Source organism: Drosophila tropicalis, unplaced genomic scaffold, assembly GCF_018151085.1.
Source record: "Drosophila tropicalis isolate 14030-0801.00 unplaced genomic scaffold, ASM1815108v1 contig_393, whole genome shotgun sequence".
Classification (NCBI taxonomy): domain Eukaryota; kingdom Metazoa; phylum Arthropoda; class Insecta; order Diptera; family Drosophilidae; genus Drosophila; species Drosophila tropicalis.
In genome coordinates, this window is record NW_027172855.1 from 398,977 (window position 1) to 425,728 (window position 26,752).

Consider the following 26,752-nt stretch of genomic DNA (forward strand, 5'->3'; position numbering starts at 1 on the left):
ATCGATAATAGTTGACAAATTTGACTGTGGGATTTTTCTTGGGAAAATTACTGGTCACACTAAACACTTACCAAGCCAAAACAGAAAAAATAATTTTGGATCTGTTTAATATAAAGTTGTTATTTTCCTATTGTGTTTTAAAAAGTTTGTAGTTTTGCATTCGAAAATCAAAAAGAGAATACTGGCACTTCAATCGCTTGTCTTGCTAAGGTAAATCGGCGATAAGAATTATGTTCATTGTATCGTCGGCATTTTTCGCGACGCCCGGCAATTGCAGACTAACTCACACACACAGGGAAAAGTTTTATGTATATAATTTTGTGCCTGTGTGGGTGTGTGTGTGTGTGTGTGTGCCAGTGCATTTGTGTGTGTTGTATGGGGCTCGTGGTGCGCCAGAAAAATATTTTTTTTTTAACTGAATCATGAAATATTGTAGAGCAAATTGCTAAAATAAAAAATAATGTTATTGATTTCTAGAAACATTTGGCGTAGTCAGCAGCAATTGCAGCTACAACAATTGGTCAAAGGATTTGCCGTAGTAAGTAAGAAGAAGAGTTCCCACAGTTTGCCAAGTGAAAACCCAGAGCGCCAGCCGGCGGCCGATTGTGGTCACGTAAGTGATGAATGTCTTCCTGGAATGAACGAGTATAATTTAATTGGTTTTTTTTTATTCCTTTTAGATTATGAGTGGAAGATATCGTGGAAGTGGTGGCGGTGGTGGAGGCGGACGTTATAGTGGTGGCCCGGGTGGCGGAGGAGGCTATGGTGGCGGTGGTGGTGGCTATAATGACTTTGATAATTATCGAGGCGGTGGTGGCTATAATGATAATTATGGACCAGGACCAGGACCAAATCCCTTTAACAGTAAGTTGCTTAAATAGAGATCAGATGGGAATTTCTCCGAAAGATTATGTTGTCTGTTTGACATGGAGCTTCTGTTGGACAATTGTTACTTGTTAGTTTGTTCCCATGTTACTTTTTTTTTCTTGTTTTATTTATGTAATACTTAAATACTCAATAGATAACAGGGTAGAAGTTTCATGGAAAACCTGTTTTTTCATTAATTGATATTGTCTTTTGAGTTAATTCAAAGTTTATGAAATTTATTAATCTTGTGATTTCTTAAAATATATCTATGATATCTTGTCCGATTCTGTGTAGTCTTAAAACATATTAGACTAGTTTTCCTTATTCAACAGAAATTAAAACCAATGATAACCCTTAAAATTGGAAAATTATTCCATAATTAGTGTCTTTGGTATTATATCACTTTTTTATTTCTTTATTAAGTGGGTCCAAATATCTCAGGCAACGATCTAATGCAATTGATGAGTGCCATGGCCAGTAACTTTAGTATGAACTCTCAACCACCTCAACCTATGCGCCAAAGCTGTGGTGAATTGCGTAATCATCATTGTGGCCTATTTGTGGAATTGTCCGGACGATTGATTAAAAAACGTGTCAATCGATTCGCCGAGCTGCGAGATCGTAATGGAGGCGCCTGTCAACTGGTCGTTCTGGAGGATAAACATCCACGTGTGGCCCGTCGTATGAACAATATGCCAGAAAATACCACCTTAACCATTGTGGGTCAAGTAATGCGCAGACCACACAATTCGTGCAATCAAACCATGCCCACTGGTGAAATCGAAGTGGAAGTCCAGGATATTCTAAACATACATTTTCCCACAAGCGGCACAAAACGAGCTGGAGATAAGCGGACCTATAGCACTATGGTGCAACAGCAGAGCACTTTGGGCATCACCAGTACCGAATACAAGATAGCCAGTAAGTCAAATGGGATGAAAACAATTTAAAAACCTCGATTACTACTTATTCAATTTTCTAGAGAATGAGAACATTTTGAAATACTTTGAGAATCGGGATTTAACCTGCAACGATTTGAGACGCGACGATGTGGGTAAATCGGTGACACTTGTGGGTTGGATACCGTCTACAAAAAATAACAAATTTCTACAACTTAAAGATGGTTATGGCCAGACACAATTAATGATTGAAGATCAATCGGTGAGTAGAAGACAATGAAGTCAGCAAGTACAAACCTATTACCCAGACAATCTGAACCCATAATAACACATTTAATTTGCTTTAGTTAATGGACACATTCCTTTCGACGCCGGATCAAACAGTTCTCCAAATCGTTGGCAAAGTTCTGGGCAGGCCCAAGGCAAACATTAACTTAAAATATGATACTGGCGAAGTGGAAGTTAGTGTGACAAGTGTGAAAATTCTTAATCCCGATGATCCCTACGAAGGTCCCATTAAGGCCAAGGAAAAGCAGCAAAAGTTATCGATTGATGATTTGGAAAATGAAGAGGCTGCTGTGTCTAGCTTGGCTTCAGCTTTGGGCAATAATGGTGAGAATGCAGAACATCAAACCGAATCGGACGCCAAAAATGGTACAACCTCTTCAGGACAGATTGAGAAAATCGCTGATACTAATAAATTTGCCGATCGTACACATAATTGTGGGGAACTCACTTCCAATGAGATAAACGATAAGGTTGTTATCTGCGGTTGGCTTGAATTCCAAAGGATGAATAAGTTTTTCATTTTACGCGATGCCTATGGCCAGACCCAGGTCTTGTTGTCGCCCAAAACCAAGGGACTGGAGGAATATGTGGATACTGGAGTGCCAATTGAGTCGATTGTAAGAGTGGAGGGAACAGTTATACCTCGACCGGCAGCTACCATCAATCCCAAAATGCAAACCGGTCACGTTGAAGTCGAGGCTGATAATGTCACAGTCTTGAATCCAGCTAAAAAGAATTTACCTTTCGAAATACGTAAATTTAATCGAGCTGGCGAGCGTTTACGTCTAACTCATCGCTATCTTGATCTGAGGTTTAATGATATGCAACATAATTTACGACTGCGTTCATCGGTCATCATGAAAATGCGAGAATATCTTATTAATTATTTAGGATTCGTTGAGGTGGAGACACCCACGCTATTTCGCCGCACACCTGGCGGTGCGCAAGAGTTTGTAGTGCCCACTCGTAAGGCAGGACATTTCTATTCCCTGGTCCAGAGTCCACAGCAATTCAAACAGATGCTCATGTCGGGTGGCATGGATCGCTATTTCCAAGTAGCTCGCTGCTATCGGGATGAGTCCACAAGACCGGATCGTCAACCGGAATTCACACAGCTCGATATTGAATTATCATTTACCAGCCGTGATGATATAATGCAGTTAATTGAGGAAACTTTGAGATACTCGTGGCCCAAACATTTATCCAAGTTGCAGACACCTTTCCGTCGGATTACCTATGAGGAGGCTTTAGAAAAATATGGCTGCGATAAGCCAGATACACGATTCGGTTTTCTCTTGAACAATGTCACCGATATTATTGAAAAATCTGATGAATTCAAAGAGAAATACGATGATTTTGGGGCCTATGCCATTGTGGTGCGAGCCAGTGAAGCCTTCTGGAATGGGGCTGCTCGTAAGCACTATGAAGGCTTGGGAAAAGACTTTAAGGGCACACTATTTGTCCGAAAATTCATGTATTCGAAGGATGTGGAGGAGCGTCTTACTAAATTGCTGGGCGAAGAAGTCGCAAAGGAGGTCATTGAGAAATTTGATTTGGAGGAAAATGATTTACTATTCTTGGGCATTGGTCCCAAAGAGGAAACGGTAAGTTTCTAGTCTGAATTTTATTCGAATATAACTCATTTGTATCTTGAACTCTACAGCGCAGTTTATTGGGACGCATTCGCTTGGATTATCATGACTTTCTGGTTGAGAATGCAAAGACAAAGAAACCGCATGAATATCGTTTCCTTTGGGTCATCGATTTTCCACTTTTCGAACGAAATAGTCAGACCAATCAGCTGGAGAGTGTTCATCATCCATTTACCGCACCGCATCCTGAGGATTTGGATAATTTTGCCAACCAGTGTGACAATTTGGAGAGCATACGGTCTCAGGCCTACGATTTGGTGTTAAATGGCCAAGAAGTTGGCGGAGGTTCTATACGCCTACACGATCGTGATATGCAGCATTTCATATTGGATCAAGTCCTTAAAATACCCCACGAGCATTTGTCACATTTGTTGAGCGCCCTCGAGTCAGGTTGTCCACCACACGGTGGCATTGCTTTGGGACTCGATCGGCTTATAGCCATATTGTGTCGGGCTCGATCCATAAGAGATGTAATTGCATTCCCCAAATCCTTAAATGGACGCGATCCGTTGTCAAATGCACCCATACCCATTTCCGATGAGGAAATGAAGCTCTATCATTTGGCTGTTGTCGAGGCTACCGAAGAAGAGGAGGCAGCCGAGCGAGCAGCAGAGGCAAACAGCACGAATAATGGCCAGGAAGACGATGATCCAGATGCTGAGAGAGCTCCACCCTCACCCATGTCGGGCGTTAGCGATACGGAGCAGCAGCAGCAGCACAGTGCTGATATGGATATCGAAATTAAGCAGGAATATGATGAATCTGGCAATGTTAAAACTGCTCCAACAGCTACAGCGACTCCCTCTAAAAGAACTGTCAAAAAGAAGATCTAAATAGATGGTTAAGAATGCTCAGGAAATAGTTAAACCCCCACAAGATCAGTAAAACACAAATAAATACACACACATTTTAATATTAAGGTCAGAGAGCAAAATGGAGGCGTGGCAGTTGCAGTTGGCAGCTAGCAGCAAAAGAAAACTCAAAGGATCAAGTCACGCATCGAAATTCTGAATTATTTCAACAGCTCGCATAAACCCCGATTTCAATATATATATGTATACATAGGTATATATTTATTGATTAAACATATATATACCATTTTACCATAACTTATATAATTACACATTGCATACAAACAAAAGTGCTAATTGTATTCACAAGAATTGTTTCATATATAAATTAACGAAATGCTTGAAAAATAATATAAATATTAAAACCAAAACTTAAAGACTAAATTTAATACAAAATTTATGGAATTTTCATAAAGGATGATAAACTTATAAAGGAGGAGAGGAGTGCTGGGCAAGGGAATGCTTTCTATTTTAATCCATTTTTGGTAATCTAAAAATATCATTATCGACATAACCATTTGTTAAATTTCGTCTATATGCCCACCAATTTAAATGTGTCGTCTGATGATGAGACTCCTCATCCCTTGCACCATCAATAAATTCCTCCGTCTCCTGCTCCTCCACTGAATCATCCTGTTCTGTACTAGCTGGACTATAGCTAGTCCAATTGTCATAAGCATTTGCCGAATCATAGCCAAATGTATCCAAATTATTAAAATTTGAAGCCAATTTACCAAACTGATCGATGTGTTGCATCAGTGGATCAACATTTTGATAGTGATGCGGACGCTTAAGCTGTTGTTGGGTCTGCCATTTGGCACCCAGAGTGGGCAGATCTGTCCATTTACCCAAAGCAAAGGGTGACGTATCATTCGTATCGATCATAAACATTCCACGTGTACTTGGACGTATGTTATCGCCGGCTTCGAGTAGAAAATTTGTTGGTGGACACATGCCAAGTAGATAGGAAATATAACCACTGCAGGCCCAACCCCAAAAGCCTTTGGAAGAGCGTATCGATTCGAGAAAGTAGGCCGGAGCACGTTGATGACTGCAGGCAAAAGAATCTGACAAAAAAAAAAACCAAACGTCAAGCAAACAACTCAATCTCTAAGAATTGTTCTATTCAACTCACTTATCTTTTGTCCATTGCAGCCTGGTTGCATAATGCCACCATTCATATAGAAATCAGCATGCCCACATCTTTCCAACTTGCCCTGGACCATGGCATTTGTGTGTATCACGTCCACATAATTGGCATCACTTGGATCCAATTTATCATTGATTCCGGCTGTGATAAACAAAGGCATCGCTGGATCCAAGCCGGTTATACGGGGCAAAGTATAATTATTTAAATTTCTTGCAATATAATTGGGCAATTGGGCGCCCAAGGAGAAGCCAATGATATGAATATCCGTATTGCCTGTTTCCACCAAACGTTCCACCAATTGGGCCGTACAAGTGCCAGCGTGACGTGTATTATGCACAGCACTTATATAACAAGGACCTGGGGATAGAATACTCCAATCCACATAGATGATGTTATAGTCCGATTTGGCCAGATATTCTGCAGAAAAAAAAGACCCCTACTGAGTTCCAACTGAATTGAATGTCACCATCAAGCTTACCATCTCTCATTTGCTGCAGGGGATGGAGGAACATATCCGAGTTATAACCATGGATTATAATCTTTGTGGGATATCTGGGATTAAAGTAGGAGTTAGTCAAATTAGACTTCTCGGCCGTTTCATCGATCTGCAGGCATTGACGATCCATTGGATTGTGACGTGTGTAGATATAATATTTAACGTCCGGATCCGGACACTTCCGTCCAATGGCCCATTTGCAGGGACCGATGGTTATATCACGATTCGATGAAGCCATGGGAGCTAATGTAGTTGTAGTTTCATTGTCATCTTGATAGGGCAACGGTTTCCCTGTGACAAATTCAAATATAGAGTCTCCATGGCATGGGCCAACTGCAAATTTTGGACATTGAAACTTTCCTTTTCTTTCCGTTGTTGGTTTTCAAATAATTAAAGGTACCACCTACCAATTAGTAGGCCTATTAATAGGCAACTAAACTGCATCTTTTCCTAGTAAATAATATTTGTCATTCAGCTATTTTGCATGTAGCGAATTGTTTGAAAACCTTGGAGAAACTGAAGTGCCGCCGGCTGGTCAAGTCGCAACAGTTTTTGGCCAAATGTAATAAGTAGGTATGGAATGAGGTACTCTGAGTGGACAAAGTGAGTAAGTGAATGAGTGAGTCTTTGAGGGAGACCCATAAAGTGAGAGTTGCCGAGGGGGTAGCGGAAAAGTGAAACCGTAATGAGAATATTTAATTTAAATAAAAATGGATTTGAACGAATTGGAAATTACCTTTGGGTAAGAAATGTATAAATCGTAAGTAGTTTGTAATTAATTCAACTTCCGAATACGCTAAAACTTGTTAAGTACTTACATTACTTGGACTTGTAAAAAATATTGGGAAATACTTATCAGATCTATGAATGTTTTGTATCATGTGAATAACTGAATAAGAATTGGAAAATTATTCTATTTAATAATTTTGATTGGAGTAATTTCAATTATTTTCATTTAATCTAGTTAAGTAGTTATCTTACTTGAACTTGAAAATAATACAGGAAGACTTTAGAGACACGAATTTGTTGTATTATGTTAATTACTGATTGAAAAAGTAATAATTTTTAATGGATTCGATTATATTATAATCATTTTTGCTATTTTGAATTGATTTCATTTCATTTCAAATTAATTTATTAATTTCTTGAATAGGCGTTTCTATATAAAAAAAGTATCAATTTTCGAACTTAAAAAAGTAAAACTTTTAAATATATACATATATTTTAAAAATTTGTAAAAGCTTTATCAACAATTAATATTGTTCTATTAGATAATTTAAAACTAAAATACTTTTTTTTTTTAACATTTGGCAAACATGTTGATGATTTGCTTACACAATTGATAATTGCATTCAATTGAATTATTCACTCACTCAATTATTCACTCACTCACTCAAAACACTTGCACTCTCTCATCTCTCTGACAACGTGACTGTTTTCCTTAATTTGTCACCGAATTGCGTTTTTTGAATGAAAAACTTTTCTTTGTATATAGGTATGTATGTACTTTTATTGCTGCCAAAGAGATTGGTATATCACGTATGCGACAAAGGCAAAATATATCTTGCTCTTTTATAGGTAAGCTGCATATAGCCAGTTTATTGACTTGGCCAAGCCAACAGAGTTCCACATAGATAAAGATGAGATGGCTAAAATAAGATTTGGGTTTTGTTTTGGGTTGAATCGGGGTTACTGGGTTTCAATTAAACCAAACCAAACCAAAATCAAGTAACATGTGACTGACCTTATAGGAAGGAAAGATGAAAGGCAACCTTCATTCTTTTTAAATTTATAGCCTCACCGTGTGTCTGGGGAACTATTCATTCCATCCACATACATATATATCGATGAAAATATATTTTTATATTTAAAGGGTGTTTTAAATTAAGCGGAAAATTTAAATTGATGACAAATATTCATGAAGAAATTGGCTGTTGGGCTGCATTTGCAAGTCCATTCAACTGGATGATTGTTATATTGCGTTATCCTTGATTCTCGCTAAGAAAAGTTTTGTGATTATTACGTTAGTTATTCTAATTAAAACATTCGCTCATATTTTCTGAGCTGATAAAATATATTTTGTGAGCGTAAAAGTTCTTTAACTAGATTATGATTTTTATAGGACTTTAAAAGAATTTTAGGGTCCGAAAAGTTATCCTTATCGAATTAACACCAAACTATTAAATGTCATCAGATGCCATTCAAGCATAGATTTTTGTTAAGAACACCCTATAAAAAATAAAGTGGATATTCAGATTATGGAATGTCAAACACAAATGTGAATTAGTAAATGTACAGAAAATGAGCGACATGTGTGTATAGAACCAATAAAATTATTTATAGCCCATTGGCAACTACGTCTAGTGGAAAACTAAAACAAATTTCAAAAATTTTGTTATAATCATTTTTTCTTAATTTCATTTATTTCACATTGATTAATCATACATTTTGTACTGGGACTCATAGCTTGTTTTGAGTCACAATTGAATGCATATTGAAATTCTGGTATATTCATATAAACACGATTCAGTTGCGTTGAAAATCTATCATCTTGACGTCCACAGAACTGCTGGACTACTGCATAGAACATGATTTTCTCTGTATTTAAGTTGAAATATTGCAGAATGAAATTCTCGGCAAAGGCAAAACGTTCGCCCTGCAACCAAAATTGATAATCCTTTAGGGAGTATACAAAGCCACGATAAAAATTGAAGATATTCTGAACTTCTTTGGTACTCAATTGACGGTACATGTCATCTGAATGTTGTAGAGATTGCTGCTCCAGACAATTTAGGGCCGAATAATAACCATCTGTATCCTCAAGCAGACGAGATTGTAGCCACAAGCTCAAGCCTTGTGTGGCATAGTAATGATATGTTGGACGATACAGCGACAATATGACGAAATGCATGAAATGTCGCAGAAAATAGGCTGGCATTTGAGGATCCTCCTCATCGAGATACGGTGAATGGAAACTGAATCGTAGTGTTGACTGCCGAAGTTGGAGTAGATTGTAGAAAAATGAGTTCTTTTCAAATTTAACCTCTTGAAAATGATGATTGATTTGGCTAATATTCAAATATGATTGGGCATAAGTTTGTAGAATTTTGGCCAATTGTAATTCCTGTTTTTCCATCGTTTTTGGCCAGAGGTAGCCCAACCAATCACGCCGTGACAGTTGAGAACGACGTTTCTGATAGAACTTGGTTGTATGCAAATGATATGAGGCCAGGGCCACATCTCTCTTAATGTAGGGCTCAAAAATATGCCATTGCCAGTATTCGGCAAAGAGAAGTCTCTCAAATTCAGTTGTTAGATCATGGCAATTTTCCTGAATTTCTTTGAATTTCTGTTTAACCTGCCATATTATATAATTGTAGATGATTCTGGGCTCCGTTTCCTTTAATACCAGCCAGGCTTGTGCGATTTTTGTCACATCCAATGGTAACTTTTTGGCCCTCTGCAACTCCCTGTGGGTGAATTGTAAATGGCTGAAGAAATTCTCAAAATATGCCATCATATTCTCATCTAAATGGAGATCTTTATTATCGCTTACTCTCTCTTCAAGAGTTCTTAATTGACTCCTTATCATGGGTAATTCACCTCTCATGCCGCGACAGAGAATGCGCATTTCATTGCCTATTACCTGACTCACATGATGATGTCTATTCTCCAAGTCCTCGACTAAGCTCAATTGAAATTCTTGTGTTGTGGGACAGGGTAAATTATCTATTGGTGTTATGTATATAGTTTGTTCAGCAAAATATATATTCAGTAATGTCGGCACACCCTGACTAGCCAATTGGCTTGAAAGCGAGAGCCAGTTGAGTTTGCCATTCAAGTGCCTCCTCTCCCATTGATGTCGTAAGAATGGCCATGCCTCTAGAACTTCCTTGTGCTCCCTTAATCCTGGCACTTGATCTAGGAATGTATAATCCTTTTCTGTTTGGCTACATTCCTTGTACAACTGGGACAACATCTGCCCAGGAAGTGTTTGGAAGTTTATGCTTTGCCTTTGAAAGAAGTCCATGCGATCTTGTTTATTATATAGAAACGGTGGTATAGTATCGCCATCATCTTCATCAACATCGTCATTATTGTTGCTATTAGTAATTTTAGTCTCATAATTTCCACAAGCATGTCTATAAAAATTATCACACGGATCAATAGAAACATTACGAATTTTTATAACATCTTGTAGATTTTTCTTATAAAGTAAAGTAAATGCATCGCTTTCCGTATCGGTTTGTGCCACAATTAATTGTATTAGTATAAATAAATAAATTAGAATTTGTTCACTGAGCATCGTTTTCGTGTGTGCCCTGGTTTTGTTGCGTGAAAACTGAGCAAATATTTCGAAATCTTCTCCACCCCACTCGAGACAGAGGCTGATAAGGTCGTTGGTTAGAGAGAAGAGTAAGATAGAGAAAGAGAGAAAAAGATGGAGAGAGAAAGAGAGAAGTATTGACTTGACCTTAAACATTTTGTTTCTTGTTTATATATTTTGCAATTTCGCAATATACTAAATATAATATTTTGCGATAAGAGACTTCTTCAATGAAAATAGAAATTATTGATACAAATAGTTCTTGTTTTACATTGACAGGGCTTTGGGGTAAATAACACCACTTCAGGTGCCTAGTCTGAAAAATAATATACTTCAAGGATAAAATGAGATACTAAAAGGATCAGAAATCATTTTGAATAATACAAAGAAAGCCAAAAGCCAATGAAACTTATTACAATAATAACAATAATACTAGAATAATACTAGATTAGTCTCGCAGACCTTGGAATTTCCCGTCTAGTTCTTGTCTTAAAGATTTTTCAAAGAAAAATAAATAAAAAAAGCTAATAAATGAATATTTGATGTAAATAGAGGTAATCGTACGATCATTTTGTTAAACAATTATAATAAAATGTTCTTTATGGTTTCATAAAGAAATTGTATAAACATTTAAAAAGAAATGTTTAGATAATGACAATTTGCAAAACAAAGACACATGATCACTTGAATATTACTTAGAGCAACATCAAACAATAATGGCTTTGTTGTTAATTTACGTTTCTTATTTGCACTTAACATTTTATTGATTTTTCTCCTCACAAACAAACAGAATAATCCACAAATTGTAAACAGTGAAATGTTTGGATTTCAGCTAAAAATGGCAAACAAAACTTACTTAAGTATTGAGTAATGCCTTGTTTGAGTTCAAACTATTTCAAATTTTTATTATTTCTTGCGTATGTGTAATTTTTATTGCACATACGCCTGGTGTTCACATTGCAATAGAAAGCACAAACATTTCATCAACAAACTGTTTCTATACGTTCCATCAAATTTCAGTGAATGTTTAATCAACACTTTGAAGGATTTTGAACATTTCATTTAGGGCAAAGTTTTTTCTTGTTTAAAGTCAAATTGGAAATTGTAATCGATGAGATTTTGTTTGCTTTAAAATTAACTTTTAAGTGATGCCCGAATTAGAGAATTTCAAGATTTTATTATAGATAAAGTTTTTTCTTATGCCCGGCCCCCCTGTTTCGTTTTTGTTTTTTGTTCTCTTTGGAAGTGATAATTATGCTGGTCATTAGGTTTGGCAGATGTTTGAAATGTCACATCCTCCATTTGCTGCTATGTTTCAGTTGCTTCTATATACAAAATATATACTTAGATACATATATGCGTACATTGTTTTGTTTTCGAGTTCATTTGCCAGGCATTTACGCAGTGCATATACCAAAAATTTTTAGATAATGACAAGTGTCAGCTTAAAGAAAAATTTCATTTTGTCTTTTGGAATGAAGAGCAAAGTTGTTTTGCTCAAAATGAGGGCGTTGTCATTTTTTATATACTATAAATCAATACAAGATATATTTATGTGTAGGTACTAAAATTAAGAAAAAGTGTTTCGATTCCAAAAATATTAAGAAAACTGTCAATAAATTTGACTGCAACATGTTCCATTATCTTTTTAAAGTACAATCTCGATTATATACGAATATACTGTGTACATATATATTTATATTCCACATAAATGAATTTTCGTTCTGTTCACCGGCTGCTTGAAAACTGTCAGAGTAGAAAAACTTTTATTTTATTTTATTTATTTTCAATGGATTTTTTGTGCGGTTCTTCAAGAGTTTCCAAAAATCTTGGCTAACAGCAGCCCATCTATATCTTTTTATACATATATATATGTAGACATATAGTTATATCCATATATCCATAGATGAATATTATATATGCATGTATCTATATTTTTGCCACTTGTCAAGTTCTTGCCTCAGTTGATGTGATGGTATGTGTTTATACATACATACATAGATATGGAAGTGTTTGTGTGTTTGTGTGATTCCTCTTGAAAGATTTTTGGCCAACCCGAGAACAGAATATTCAACATTTTAGTTGAGCCAAAGGCTTTCACCAGTTAATAGCACAAAAATTATTTGTGTCGCAGCAAAAACCAAATTTTTCACCCCGCTCTCCCCCTAAATAAAAGTAGGTAAAAAAAATGTATATTAAAAAGTTATCTACAATCAATTGAAAAACCATTTTCCATAAATTGATTCCATTCGAGTGGTCTGTGTGCAAAAAAAAAAAAAAAAAAAAGAAAAAGAAAGAAAAAACAAACACGTAACAACAAAAAACGACAGAAAGAATTCAAAATTATTTGGATCGGTTCCAATCTATAAAACCTGGAATTATTTTCCACATATATCCATCTATATTTACTTATAGATATGTGTGCGTATATATCTTAAATATATATACATATATATAAAGTCAATCTACAGCTGCAGATTATGATGTCTGACTGAAAGAGAAAATATGAAACATTTTCCATCTGGTTTTTCATTATGTTTCTTCTTTTTATAATCATGTTGTATAATTTTAAAACAAAATGATATGTGCTAATAAAATTTATGGCCATCATTTTTTTATTTCTCACGCGCCCTGACAAAAAATGAAAAAAAAAAGAAAAATAAAATATATTTTGTGCATTTTTTTTTTTTTTTTTAAATATATGAGATATTCTTAATCTTCATATACAATTTTTTTGATTATCCTTCCATTTGATTTGAACTTGTTCTTCTAGAAAACTAATTCGCCATGAGTGAAGCCAAGAATTTGATGACCACCTTCGGCATTTTGGCCGTTTTGTTATTCGCCCTGTATATCATCTATGCAGTATTGTAGATTTCTAGCTAACATGGCGCGGCGGAAGAGGTAAGAATATTAAAGCAATTAACGAGCTGATAACATTACTATTATGTCACTTACCTAGCTACTAACTTTAAGTCATTACCACTTATTTCTTGAGATACTTTTAAAAAGATTTAAGAATGCTTTTTGAAATTGTGAATGAATACAACTGAAGCTAAAGTCACAATAACGAACTATATTCGCTTAGGAATAATTGAAACTTTTGTAAGACTTATAATTTTCCAACGAAAAACAGAAACTTAGAAAGTCAAAGCTTATATGCAAACAGAACAAACACTCTACTTTATTTTTCAACTGATCTTCATATCAGTTGTGGCTTTCAATTTAACTATGATTGTTCAGTTATTAGCATATACAGCAGAAAAAGTCCGAAAGAACAGAAGTCACTAAAAAATCATTTTAAATATTTACTTTAAATGAAAATTTAACCAACAACCACTGATCGATATACAAATCATATATATTGAGATAATAGATTTCTGTTACAAATATTATAAACAAGATAAATTTTTGATTTATATTCATTAAAAAAACCATAAGAATCGTTTTTCAAAACATCAAATAAAAGTTGTATAAGCGCATGCCAAAAAGAATGTTCAATTCAAAATTGTTTTGATCTATGGCCTACGTGCCGCAAAATGTCTAAATGGCCAAAAGTAATATTCGAATATTTGAAAATCCCGAGTTTTTGGCTTTTGTGTTTTATCCAAAGTAAATAAACAATTTTCAAACTGGAGAAATGAGAAACACCAAAAACCGCGAACAACAAGCATAAATAAATCTCTCGGATATGGACAAGGTCCAAAAGCAATTTGTCTAGTAAGAGAACAAGAGAAGTCAGTATTTTTATATGAATTGAAAATCTCATGGAATTCATATATGTAGGTGCATATATATTTATATATATTACTATATTTTAAATGTATCTAGATATACATTTATATAGCTGACGAGCTACAGAAAAGTGTGTGCCGGTTCTAAAACAAATATATAGACAACAACTGGACACGAATACCAAAAAAAATATCCACAAAATACATTTATATACATATGTATCTATGTATATACATTTGAGGAACATATATATAGCCATAATTCCATTCGCTGGCTGCTGGCCGATTTCCATTTTTTTCTTCTTTTGATTCGATGGAGAAGAAAACATAGGTTTTTATCGAGTTCAGTTATTGCGTGACTTTAGCTACGAACGGTTGGCGCCTCCAGAAGGAAACCGAGCAAAAAGTGTGTGAAACGTTAATTTGCCAAATCTACATACTTATATAGTACTTAATCAAACTTATATCACAAAATTTTTCAATTGTCTAATTGATAGCAATCCAGCAAACACCAACAACAACAACTAATTCAAAATGAATGAGGCCAGAAGTTTGTTCACCACCTTCCTTATCCTGGCCTTTTTGCTCTTCCTGCTCTATGCCTTCTACGAAGCCGCCTTCTGATAACATCAGCAAATTATAACAAAAAAAAAAATATAATAATAATATAAAATGTTTTAAAAAAAAAATTTGTTCAAAGATTTATCTTACATGTTGAATTTCAATTCCAATACAAAAACAAATAATAATGAAGAAAAATGAAATTAATTGATTAGGCTAAGCAGCTAGCATTTAATGGATTTCTATTTAGTAACCTAAGCCAGGTGAGTCCAACAACTATATACACACACACATTCATAGATACAACTATATAGATTTTTATAGTTTATATTTATAAATTATAGCCGGCAATTATTTTTAATTGGACCTTGGCTGGCTGTCAGTTAATTAATTAAATTAGTGGCAACAAAAATATTTGAAAAAGAATTTCAAATTTCCAAGATTTTCGATTTTTTGTTCTTCAAAATTTTTGTCTATTTTTTACCCCAAACATTTCGACATGGCCCACTAAATGCCCCTCCCCTTCTTCCCCCCACTACTAACCGATCCGAAATCGTTTTACGCAAAAATGTGTATATAATTTTTGTGTTTTTGTGTTTTTGGAAATTTGTCAAAGTTTTCCTTATACAAAATATTCTTGTTTTATGTTGCAAAAAGCATAAAAAAATAAGTTCAAAAAGAAATTTTTTATGGCTCTAATTTATGGGCTGCAAACTGAAATGATTGGAATTAATGGTTTTTGTCACGCAGAGATGGAAAAAAAATCGATTAAAAAATTTAGTTTTTTATAGAATTTTTTTTTTTTGAGTGCAAAACTCGTTCAGATGAACTTGCGAAAGATGTTCTATTTGAATTTCAAATCAACCTTGTCAATTAAAAGGATTCGAATTAGTTTTATAAACACAATAAAAAATATTTCGACTAATGAAACTTTTCTTTGCAATTATTTTTTTTGATATTCTAACAAAATCAAATTGATAATTTTTCCAGTTTTTATTACTAAATATTAACTGATCCTGAAAAGATCTTCAAATGAGATAAAAATACATTTTTCTCTAAAACTTTTTGTAGGTCCCTTTTCGAATTTGATACACTTCCAAAAACATCTTGTTTAAATCTACAAAAAAGGACAATAAAAGACAAAAGTTGGAGTAACAATTTATATTGAAATTGGGTTGAGAATTCAAACGAATAAATCCAATACGTAAATCATAAAAATAATTATTCTTTCTCGAAATTATTACAGAAACCATTCACAATGTTTCGAATACGAAAATATTTGAACTTCACAATTTTCATGTACATATGCATGGATCTGGGTTAAGGTCTCTATTCCCCCTTATATATCGAAAAGGCTGAATGAAGCCAAATACATACATATATATAATCAGTTCTAGAAATCTTTGTGTGCCTGTCCTATTTATTTTTCTTTCACTTTTAACTGGCAAATAAATTTGTTTGTCTATTCTCTAATCCCTCAATGGGGGCCAAAATACTTTTCGCTTAAAAATAGAACACAAAAAAACGGAGAGATTATTGCCTGACCGCTGTATAAACAATATGTTTTCATTGTGGTCTATTGTTAATGCAAATAAAGAGAAGAACAAAAATACAATTCCATTTTCTTACCTTTAAAAACAATTTTTAGCACAACCAATACTTGCAATTAATGATACACATTTGTAGATAATTTTCGAATAATTTTTGCAAAATATTAAGAAAAAATGTTTCTCTCTGTTTTTCTTTTCATTCAGATGACGTCAGAGGCTGCTGCCCCAAATGGGGGGCTCGATTGCAAATCAAGCGAAAAACAACTCAAATGGTCCATTTGGTATGTTTCATAAATTATGGAAACGAATTATCTGATTTTTACTCATTCAACTATTTTATTTTTCTAGCATTTCGCCACACTTGTCCATTTCGTGCACGGTCCGGGGTTTTCTTTTCCTTGGAATACATATGGATGCAACTTCCTGACCGTCATCTGTTCTAATCATAAATTGTAATTTTGTTTTTCACTTAAAGTATATATATGTACATATATACTATATATCTACGTTTTATTTTAATATTTTGTCGGACTTGCAATGAAATTTTCGAATACCTCAAAATTTTTGCATAACTCTCATATATAGACCATGATGTACAGCACGCGTCATAATTTTTGGAGATTTAGATTATTTCAATCGTTTTCGACATTTGTTATGCATATATCTAAGATGGATTTAATGTAATAACTGCATTTTATTTTTCGTAAATAACAACAACAATTTATAGAAATGTATCAACTTATCTTAACAACAACAACAACAAACAAACTGCAGGAATAAAACAACAAACAAACCAAAAAGAAAAACAAATCACAAAAAAATTAGTTTCATTTTAGAAAAAACCATGAATGAATGAATTTAATTGAAAAATCTATTAAATAAAACCTAAAATCGATTGCCAAGGGTTCGATTTTATTTCTTTGATTTACCTTTCTTATTTACCTAGAAGAGATGAATTAACAAGTTTACAAGCTGTTGCAGAAAACTTAGTAATAAATTGGCACAATCTAAGGAAATGTTTTAATCCCAAATTTTCAAAAATTTTAATTTTTAGCCTAATCTGACAAACATTGTTATGAAAACACTCACGGTTTCGACTATCCATAATAATACTGGAAACGTATTCGCCTCTAAGAACGAAAATTATAAAGAATATGCTCTAAGCGAAGTTTGGTGTTTGATTCTTAGCTTGAAATTAAAAGTCCCACAAAATTATCAGCACATTTTTACGAAAAGAATGTCAATCTATAAGAAAATTCGCACAAATAATTGTCAAGTTTTGAAAAATTATGGACAAATATTCAGAGGCCTCCTCTATATGAGTCTGCTTGATTTGTGTCTGTCTAAGTCCTTTAAGCAAGTCAATTAAACGTGATCGGTTTAATTCTTAGATAATGAACAAAATCAACCCATTTCTTTCATACACCAAAAATTTGTGTTTGATTTCTCGAGTCGACGAACGAACACCCAGAAAAACGGATCAGAGGACTCGGACCTCTTCAAAAATTTAAACTTCGATGTAGGATGCGGTCTTTTAATATAAATCCCAAACATGGCATTCTTTTTTATGGATTTTGTACAATCTCTTACGCATAAGTTATTATCAAATTAAAAATGGTCTTTTGATTATGCATTGTTCAATTGGATCCCATTCCCATTTAGTAGTTGTATATTTTGTTAATGGCTCCGCCCAAGTTTGACCGGCATAATTTTTGTTATCAATTTGGTCCTTTGGGATCATTTATATAATTGTAAACCCTTTAAATGTTTGCTTTATAACTATATTATAAAAGGAAGTTATACTATCTTTTACCTGAAACTAATCACCTCGATGATCCTCGTACCATATCACCAAGTATACATATAATTTGTAGCTTTACCTTAACAATTACAACAAATTTTTGATTTAATCTCAATTAATATTTTTTTAAATTGTTGTAGTTGTTTCCGGATAGCAAACTTTAAAATATCCTATGAGAAATGGTAAGGAGAATTAAAACATAGAAACTAAAAAGTAAATCAAATGTAAGTCCTACATAAATCAAAATTTGTGGCCAAAATGGAGGATACCCCATGTTAAAAATGTTTTGCCATTGTCTCTAACTTCTTTTTCAAGTGCTTCACTAACTAATTAGCATAATCAACAAATGACCGCCAAACAAATTCTATTGTCAAAGTTACGTTTAAAGTTAACCGATTTACTAACAATCCAACTGAAAGCCCAACAAAAAATGCAAAAATGTAGAGTCACGAATGGGGCACAAGAAAATAAGGAAAACCCCCATTGTAATGTCATTTTTCATAATTGTGGGCAGTTCTTCAAGATATGAACGAGTGAGTGAACTGTACGAGTGGGAAAAGGGGGGCGGTAAGGCAAGGGTGCTGGTAAGTATGTACGAGCATATTTATTGAAGTTCATTTGAATGAATGGAAACTTCAATGGATAGTTGGCATTTTGGCCAAGTGAATGCAATGAAGCGAACCAAAATGGAGGGAGGAACTTTGCTTCATCTTCTGCTTATTGTATGTACATATTATTTGTGGGTCACTAAATTCGCGCGCTGTGGCTAACCGGTTTCACGGCTCCAAGTTGCTGCACCGAAAATGTTACTTCACTTCACCAGACTCCAAAAAAACTGCAGTTTCTTTTGCAGATTATGTAATATGCCGTTGGTAAATTGATTTTTTGTTTTCTCAGCTGGTTTTCAAACAGCGCAACGAAATGTTTTAACTGTTTTTTCTTTTTCTTTGTTACACTATTTATTTTATTATACAAACTTAGAACCAATAATTTTGTACAAATGTAACCCCCAATTATTATGGCCCTTTATAAAGATTTCTTATGAACTACGCCATTTTCTGTTCAATTTGTTTCTTCTGAAGGCCCTCAATCCGCAGTCGCTTTGACATCTCGTGAGCCACCAGCATACGCAGACGCATCGGAACCAATTTCATAAGTAAATACTACAAGAAAGAATGATCAGTTTAATAAGTCAAATGCATTTCTCACTTCTACACTCACCTGCAAACTATGCGTCCAAAAACCATTTGTCTCGCTCGTCTTACCCAACGTGAATACCGTCCACTTGGCATAGCTTTTGGCATTTGGTATCAGGAAGCCACCTTGCATCACTGTATTCGAGTAGGCATTCATTTTGGTTATCACAAACATTGGCATCACCAGTTGCACTGTCACATTATGTTCGGCCAATTCCATTTCCAATGCCTTCGTAAAGAAGGTTACATATTTCTTAGTTGCCGCATAGACAGTCATGTTGGGCAAGGGAGTGAGTTCGGAACCAGAGCCAATGTTTACAATGGCTCCTTTGCGGGCTGATTTCATTTGTCCAACTATTTTGCGGGTCAACATGGTGACAGCTCCAATATTCACCACAATCAGATTCCATAGGACATCTTCGGGCACTAATTCCAAATGATCGGGATGCTCATACATCATGCCAACATTGTTAACTAAAAAGAAACATTTCAAATGCTTTTTAATTTAATTTCTTTGACTGAATATTCATAAATTTCATAAATATCTATAACCAAATACTAAATTGGTTATACTTAGGTTTGTAATATTTCCATATAAATTTCTTTATCTTTTAACTCAAAACTTATAAAAAGTGTCATCCTAATATCAGCAATCTACTAATACAATTTATGATTCATATATGTTCTTGTCTATGAGAAAATCTTTTGGGTATCTTTTAGTTAGTTTATATTTATACGAGTAAATATACTCTATCTATATTAAACCTAAGAACCTATTCTATTAATGACGATAAAAAGTTGTGTTCTTAAAGCTAACAAAAAAAAAAAGGAAAATATTCCTAAGCAAGACTACTAATTACTAAACAAAACTACTAAGTATAGCTACTAATTGCATTTTGGACAAAGTATTTACTTGTTTTTAGGTTTACAACAAATGGGAAAACTATATACTTTATAACACAAATAAATGTTTAACTAAACATGTAAATTATATTACTTTGAACTAAAATAGAAAATATACATACTATTTCCTTAGTAAATGCTTATTTGTTAAAGTGTGATGAAAAATAGTTTTGACTTTGTCCCCAGCAAATAATAATATAACTACGAAACGTTTTCCTGATCTTTTAGTATACATTCTTATCAGCTAACAAATTGAAATAGTTATGTACTCGTTTAATTGCCTCAAGATCAATGTCATCTCTTATCAGCTGATGATTATTCCATAGCCTATGACGACTCCGATGCCGATGCCGATGCCGATGCCTTGAAGCCAGCGAACAAGGTAAACACACACAAAGGTTAAAATGTAAATTGCTGAAGCGCGTCAAAGCGTTTATGAGTTTGGCAAATAAAACTCCCAAACCGAAATAAAAATGAAACATATTTTGTACTTGAAAAACGGCATAGACCAAAACCATAGACCATCAGCGACAACTTACTCTTCGTCTCGCCAATAGACCAAAAAAAATGTATAAAATGTTCATTATAATTGCAAGCAATTATTGTTGTTGGCTTTCTGACATTGACAACATTAGGTAAATGTGGTCATTTGGCTACTGTTGACAATGAGTAAGCGATTTGGCAGTTGTAGTCAACGCCTTCCACACAAACCATCCAACTACATATATAAACAAATGTTGTATTTACTCACCCAATATGCCCACTTCGATGCCAGCCAATTCCCTTTCCACCTCTTCGTACGCCTCTCTGCCCTTGGTAAAGTCGACAGCTATCCATTTTGTTTTCACTTTATATTCACTCTCTAAATGTGGAATTATAAGATGATTTTTTTTTGTATGCTTATTGTGATTATAGCAGATCAGAGATCAGAGTTTTACCTATCTCATTGGTCACTTGGATCAGCTTCTCCTTGGTACGTGAAATCAGAACCAGATTGAGACCTTGACGTGCCAGCTCCCTCGCATATTCCTTGCCAATGCCATCGGTAGCTCCGGTGACAACTATAAAGGAAAAATACAAAAAGTGAAAGGGTAAGACACTTAATAACAGGATGGATCAACAACTTGTTGTCCCAACAGCAACTCAAGCAAAAGTCAAATGATGGGTATATAATGATATGAACCCCCGCTGCGAAGGATGAACTTTTATACTTATTGAATTTTTTGAAACTAGTAACTATTGCTAGTTACACAAACTCTTTTATATTCTATCTATGAATCTTACTAAGTTAATCTTAGTTTTCGAGGTGTCATAGGCTACTTCCAAGAGGTTAAATGAAATCATTATTTTATGGTTTTTTGTCTGCAGATGCCTCTGACCTAGTTGGCTAGTTTGGCTAGTTAAATGACTTGAGGTAACTTCCCGGTGCTATTTAGACCGAAATTAACATTTCCTTGCTAATTACCAAGCCAAGCATTTACTTCTCTTCGAGTCTCTGTTTAAATCACCCAAAAGCCAAACGACCATTAAGAAGCATTGGTTGGTACTTACGTAGAAGTAGTGAAAAACCTGCTTCATTGACGTTTTTTCTGTGGCTTTTGTTGTTGCTGCTGCTTCTGTTGCAATAGGCCACAAGCAACCAAGTGCCAGTTGGTTGTTACCAAATATTTGTGCAGCGGAAACCTGGCCAAACAACTGGCAAGAGTCAACAACTGTTTGCGTGTTCACCGATAATTATTGAATGTGTGGCAAATTTGCCAAAAAAAAAGTCAAAATATTTTCATTTCAATGATTTAATCAATCATTTGAAGCATGACAACTTTGTACATTATTCAATTAAGAAAAGAAAACCAGAAACAAATATTTATGTAATAATTTCTAAAGGTCAAGAAAAAGCAAAAGTGAGGCGAACATAAAAACACAAAAATAGAAAACGAAAAGAGAACAGAAAGCCGGTTTTTTGCCCCTCTTTGGGTTGAATGACTTATATTTGCTCTACTAACGCAAAGCAATAAACCAGTGAGGCGAGCTTAGTAATTATGCAAATGACAAGTTTTTAATACTCTAACAATCCTTATGTCGGTTTGAATAGTGCTAAATATATTTAAAAACCTTTCCAATATCTATAAAATGATCTATTATCTTTAAAATTTGATTTTAAAAGCCATTTTCTATCTTTGGGTTGCAAAAGTCTTAACAAAATGAATATACCCTGTTGGCGACAAGTCATTCTATGATAAGCAACGACTTCCTAGACATTTGTAAACATTTCGAAATATATATTTTTAATTCTTCTGTTGCTAAGAATATGTTTGTTGCGTTTTGTTTGTTTTGGCGTCTTTGATTGTTAAGCAGGCTTCTCTTATCAGTCTGATAAAAAATATGTTAGACATTGGCTCAATGTTTCGTTCCTTATTGATAGCACATTTTTTTTTAAAGTAATCACGATGACTTTCGTTTTAAATTTTAGAGGTCAAATTTTCTATACTAATGAGTCAGGCTAAAAAGCCTATTTAATTTCATATGAATTTGATGATCGATCAGTCAAAGTCTGGTTGAGTTTTTATCGTAAAGATCAAATGTAGAAGACATTTAGCTAGTTGCTTTCCAAATCATATATTTTTATAATTCTTTTTTTTTTTTAGAATTTCTTTAATGGTTCTCTTAAACTACTCACGAAATTGAAAATGTAATTTCCAACATTTTTACTGCAAAATTATCTAGCATAAGTTTGTAATTGCAGTATAAAATAATTGTGCAGCAAAAGGAATCATTGGTCATTAACTAACTAATGAGGTGTGAAAAGACAAATTAATGCTATTATTATTACTGCTTGTTGTTCTTAAAAAAAGAGAAACTAAAAATAATTTGCAGTCATGTGAAAATTTCTAAAAATTTACATTTACTGCTTACTGCTTAATAATCGAAAATTAAAGTTGAAAATCAAATTTTATTTTTACATTTAAGGTCAAAATAATAAAGGCAACCTTTACTTTGAGTGTCTTGAGACTTTTTTGTATGCTAAATTAAATATTAGCAAATCAATTATTAATAATATATGAAACATGTTATTTACATGTAAGAAAATACAGACAGCAGTTGTTGTTTCATTGTGAAATTTGATATATTATATACATATATCAATCAAATATATTGTCAATCTAAATTAAAGATGGGTAATGACTAATAATATATTCCCAAAAATAAAAAAATCTATATACATGTATCGCATTATTTGTATGTATTTGAAAACAATTTGTTTTCTTGGCTTTTTATTATAGCCTTGTTTATTCCCTTATTTAACGACTTGTTTTCTGGTTCAAATGTAAAATTGGTAAATTGTACATAATATTAAATTGGTTGCTTTAACTTTATTTACTTTGCGAAACGCGTTGACAAAAGCCTGGCCTTTGCTTCTGTATCTTCTTTTCAATATTAAAACATTTCCAAATGACACTCGAAAAAACGTGCTTGAAACACTCACAAAACTCACAGTGTTTACAGGTCGTTGAAGTTCACAAAACGGAAAACGAAATAATATGCAAATATCGCAAAAACAAAATAAAATAAAAGACTAACAAAAAAAAAAAACACACACGGTTTTAGGCTCGTTATGACTGCGACTAATGTGAAAGTGTGCGGTAATTATGTTAATTTTTTTTTTGTAAAATTTGAGTATTGATTTGCACTTACCTGCCCATTTGCCATATTTATCCAATAGAGTTTGCGGCAGGTTAGGTTGAAAATATGGTTCCAATAGTGCCTTGATAATGCATACTAAGGACTTGAAATTGTCATAGAGATATGTGAGAATGGCCAATAAACCGATCGTGTAGATGGCCAGAGAAATCAATTGCCATATGAACGCCATGCGTAGAAGATTATAAATGCTTAGTTCCAAATTTTCTAGCTGCATGATTATGAATTCGAATTAGACACTTTATATAGTATGTAAGTATGTATATATATATCGATATGTGGATTATGAGTATTATAATTTTGTTGTTTTATATTTGCTTGATAAGGCACATAATACATATGTATTTATATGTATATATAGATTGTCGGCTTATCACTCAGTCGAACATTCAAAAACACACTACACTAAAGTGACACTCTTTTCTGCATATAATTGTTTTGGTTTTTTTTTTCTTATATTTTAATTGTAACAGCTTTCTCTCTCTTTTTTTCGTTTACACTATCCCGCTCGCTCTGGTTATTTTTGTTGTATTTTTACTTGAGGTTTCAGAGGCAGCACAAGCTGCAAGTTTGAGCGTCGATCACGCACTGACTGAACCATTCAAGGGGGAAACTGAGCTTCATCAAAAGCCGCCTGCCACCATTTCGGACAACGTTTTTTGCGTTTATTTTTCTTCTCCTTCATTCATTCGAGTTTCTTTACAACAAGCGCAACAAGCAACAATTGTAAAAAGTTGGTGATGTTGTTGGTGTTGTGGTTTCTATACCCAGTACCCAGAACTGGGTATATACCCAAGAGATGCCATCCAAGCAGCTTGTAAACTAGACAAGGCAAAAGCAATCCTTTGAATCTTAACTCAATCTTTTTTGGTAAACCTTTCTTGGACTCAAGATGGCAGACTCTACACGTTAGTTAACATTTGAAATACTTTAAAGTAGTTTAATTTTATAATTATACTAATACATGACTAAAATTAGTTGGATCTCTTTTGTGGACTCGTATAGTTTTTAAATTAATGCTTAGTTTTTAAGTCGCATATATTAATTTGTCTCTGCAGACGTTTAAAAGGAATAAATATTACCTATTACTATGTGGCAGGATATTGATTATTCTTTTTAACCTAAGTATTGTTCCTTATTTAAACATTTAAAATCTTCAAAAATTCAATTCCATTAAAATATATTCCGCTCGACACCTTAAGGACTTTACCGAAGTTTTTCAGGTTTCTAAAGGGTATTTCAAAGTCGACCCTTCCGCCTAATGCAAACTGAGTAGTAATTTTTTTTGTCCACTGTAACGGTTCATTATTTCATAAACTTGAGGTTTAGGAAAAAAGAAATAGTTGGGTGTGAAAATTACAAAATCTCAACATTTATTTGACATTTTTAATACCCCATGATGGCTGATGCTACTTTTCCCAAGTTACTCTCCCTTTGTGGTTGGCATCTTTCTGTATTTGTACTGTGTTAAGTGCATAATTAACTCACTTGTTTTGTAAATTATGGCGTAGAACTAATTTAAAACAATTAATTAAGTACAAGCAAAGTCGAAACGAAGGGAAAATGAATCGTGAAATTGTGTGTTGACACGCCAAAAAAACGGTTATAAATATTTTTCACTTTGTTTTTTGTTTTACAAAATTTAAATTTGACAATCTAAACAAAGTGCTCTGTGTTTATTTTAAATTTACGAAAGTGAATTAAGCAAATTTATACTGAAGATCTATAATGAGTCGGAAAAAATGATAGTAATGGACCAAAACACGGAACTAAAAGTAAGTGAGAAAAATGAATGTTGAAACCATTTTTTGTTTATTAAAGAGTCTTTTATTTTCACAATACTTTTGAAAAGAATTCGAAACTAATGATTGGTATCTTTGTTTTGCGAATATTTAAGGAAGGAAAGTTAGTCCTTTTTCCAGCTTATTGTTGGTTTTCACGATCAATTCAATTATTTGTTTTACTCATTATGGTTTTTTTTTAAAACGTTGTTTTTATTTTTTTTTTTTTTAATTTTTTAATCAAATTTAGAATTCACAACCTTTAACTGTTTATTTGTTTCGAAAATAATGTAATATAGACTTTTAGTCATTATTCAATAACTTTATTCAAGTCATTAGCACTTTCCGGCAGCACAAAAATTTTTAATTTTATTCAATTTGTGGTAATGTTTGTACACATTTGAGTTATTTTAAGTTCCTCTTGGACTTGAATCTTAATTTTCATTTAGTTGTATTTATTTTAAGCTGTCATTTCGGAGACCATATAGACACTTCAGGCCAAATAATTTAGTTAATTTATTTGAAAAATGTAAATATTTGACTAAATATACAATAATGTACAATGGCAATTATAGAGATTGTTGAAAATGCCAACCGATTTTCACAAATTTATCAAAAAATGCAACGAAAATTCCTGCAGGAATATATATTTTAACTTCGTTTAAATATATCTAAAATAGAGCGCATTTTTTTAGAATAGGATTTATTTTTGGCTTTAAAAAACAACTAGACGAATTGAAACTTCGATACAAATCAAGCTAAATTCAGCGAAAGAGAATTATAAAGTTCATTCAATAAAAAGACTTTGACTATTCAAATGCTAATATTAACATGGACAAAAAATGGAAACACAACAAGTTAGAAATTTAATCCTACAAAGATGAAATAATTTTTATTTTTTGTTATTTTTCCGTACTTATTTTCTTCCAGCTGTTAGAAAGACTTTCTAGCACAATATTGATTTGCAGACTAACGAAAATATTCAGTAAGTAAACTT

General features: G+C 33.5%; 4 protein-coding genes and 1 long non-coding RNA gene across 10 annotated transcripts; 2 read left to right on the plus strand and 3 right to left on the minus strand.

The window, feature by feature from the left end:
- Positions 1-50: 50 nt before the first annotated feature.
- AspRS-m (aspartyl-tRNA synthetase, mitochondrial) lies at positions 51-4,928 on the plus strand. 2 transcript variants are annotated; one of them, XM_068284652.1, is made up of 7 exons: positions 51-210; positions 478-613; positions 681-864; positions 1,291-1,788; positions 1,850-2,028; positions 2,114-3,658; positions 3,718-4,928. In XM_068284652.1, the coding sequence occupies exons 3-7, from the start codon at positions 684-686 to the stop codon at positions 4,537-4,539; spliced, it is 3,225 nt and encodes a 1,074-aa protein (XP_068140753.1). In that variant the 5' UTR covers positions 51-210; positions 478-613; positions 681-683; the 3' UTR covers positions 4,540-4,928. The 2 variants fall into 2 exon arrangements, with proteins under 2 accessions (XP_068140753.1, XP_068140752.1); XM_068284651.1 differs by lacking the exon at positions 51-210 and having other exon boundaries at positions 461-613.
- Positions 4,929-5,028: 100 nt separating this feature from the next.
- LOC137572977 (phospholipase A1 member A) lies at positions 5,029-6,647 on the minus strand. The gene is made up of 4 exons (XM_068284839.1): positions 6,611-6,647; positions 6,186-6,536; positions 5,693-6,124; positions 5,029-5,624 (listed from the first exon to the last, which is right to left on the minus strand). The coding sequence occupies exons 1-4, from the start codon at positions 6,645-6,647 to the stop codon at positions 5,029-5,031; spliced, it is 1,416 nt and encodes a 471-aa protein (XP_068140940.1).
- Positions 6,648-8,603: 1,956 nt separating this feature from the next.
- On the minus strand, positions 8,604-10,518 carry Nepl9 (Neprilysin-like 9). Its single transcript, XM_068284665.1, has one exon. The coding sequence runs from the start codon at positions 10,507-10,509 to the stop codon at positions 8,605-8,607; it is 1,905 nt and encodes a 634-aa protein (XP_068140766.1). The 5' UTR covers positions 10,510-10,518; the 3' UTR covers position 8,604.
- Positions 10,519-12,617: 2,099 nt separating this feature from the next.
- LOC137572840 (uncharacterized) lies at positions 12,618-17,185 on the plus strand. Of its 3 annotated transcripts, none has more exons than XR_011031743.1 (5): positions 12,618-12,705; positions 13,304-13,434; positions 14,762-15,088; positions 16,580-16,656; positions 16,724-17,185. It is a non-coding gene; the product is annotated as an uncharacterized lncRNA (long non-coding RNA). The 3 variants fall into 3 exon arrangements; XR_011031745.1 differs by having other exon boundaries at positions 12,691-12,709; XR_011031744.1 differs by lacking the exons at positions 12,618-12,705; positions 13,304-13,434 and adding an exon at positions 14,552-14,670.
- A 1,932-nt stretch (positions 17,186-19,117) lies between these two features.
- LOC137572754 (inactive hydroxysteroid dehydrogenase-like protein 1) lies at positions 19,118-26,718 on the minus strand. 3 transcript variants are annotated; one of them, XM_068284556.1, is made up of 6 exons: positions 26,672-26,718; positions 23,969-24,185; positions 21,214-21,336; positions 21,027-21,137; positions 19,398-19,846; positions 19,118-19,339 (listed from the first exon to the last, which is right to left on the minus strand). In XM_068284556.1, the coding sequence occupies exons 2-6, from the start codon at positions 24,144-24,146 to the stop codon at positions 19,223-19,225; spliced, it is 978 nt and encodes a 325-aa protein (XP_068140657.1). In that variant the 5' UTR covers positions 24,147-24,185; positions 26,672-26,718; the 3' UTR covers positions 19,118-19,222. The 3 variants fall into 3 exon arrangements, with proteins under 3 accessions (XP_068140657.1, XP_068140656.1, XP_068140655.1); XM_068284555.1 differs by lacking the exon at positions 26,672-26,718 and adding an exon at positions 25,463-25,592; XM_068284554.1 differs by lacking the exon at positions 26,672-26,718 and having other exon boundaries at positions 23,969-24,603.
- Positions 26,719-26,752: the final 34 nt, after the last annotated feature.

Bases quoted from the DNA above. Each gene is read 5' to 3' on its own strand.
- AspRS-m (XM_068284651.1), top strand. From the start codon at position 461: ATGTTATTGATTTCTAGAAACATTTGGCGTAGTCAGCAGCAATTGCAG. The intron at 1,789-1,849 runs GTAAGTCAAATG...TCAATTTTCTAG, and splicing joins TACCGAATACAAGATAGCCA to AGAATGAGAACATTTTGAAA. The intron at 3,659-3,717 runs GTAAGTTTCTAG...TGAACTCTACAG, and splicing joins TTGGTCCCAAAGAGGAAACG to CGCAGTTTATTGGGACGCAT.
- LOC137572977 (XM_068284839.1), bottom strand. From the start codon at position 6,647: ATGCAGTTTAGTTGCCTATTAATAGGCCTACTAATTG. The intron at 6,125-6,185 runs GTAAGCTTGATG...TTTTTTCTGCAG, and splicing joins CCTGCAGCAAATGAGAGATG to AATATCTGGCCAAATCGGAC. The intron at 5,625-5,692 runs GTGAGTTGAATA...TTTTTTTGTCAG, and splicing joins CTGCAATGGACAAAAGATAA to ATTCTTTTGCCTGCAGTCAT.
- Nepl9 (XM_068284665.1), bottom strand. From the start codon at position 10,509: ATGCTCAGTGAACAAATTCTAATTTATTTATTTATACTAATACAATTA.
- LOC137572754 (XM_068284554.1), bottom strand. From the start codon at position 24,191: ATGCAGCTAGAAAATTTGGAACTAAGCATTTATAATCTTCTACGCATG. The intron at 21,138-21,213 runs GTAAAACTCTGA...TTCCACATTTAG, and splicing joins CCAAGTGACCAATGAGATAG to AGAGTGAATATAAAGTGAAA. The intron at 19,340-19,397 runs GTGAGTGTAGAA...TCTTTCTTGTAG, and splicing joins TTTGGACGCATAGTTTGCAG to TATTTACTTATGAAATTGGT.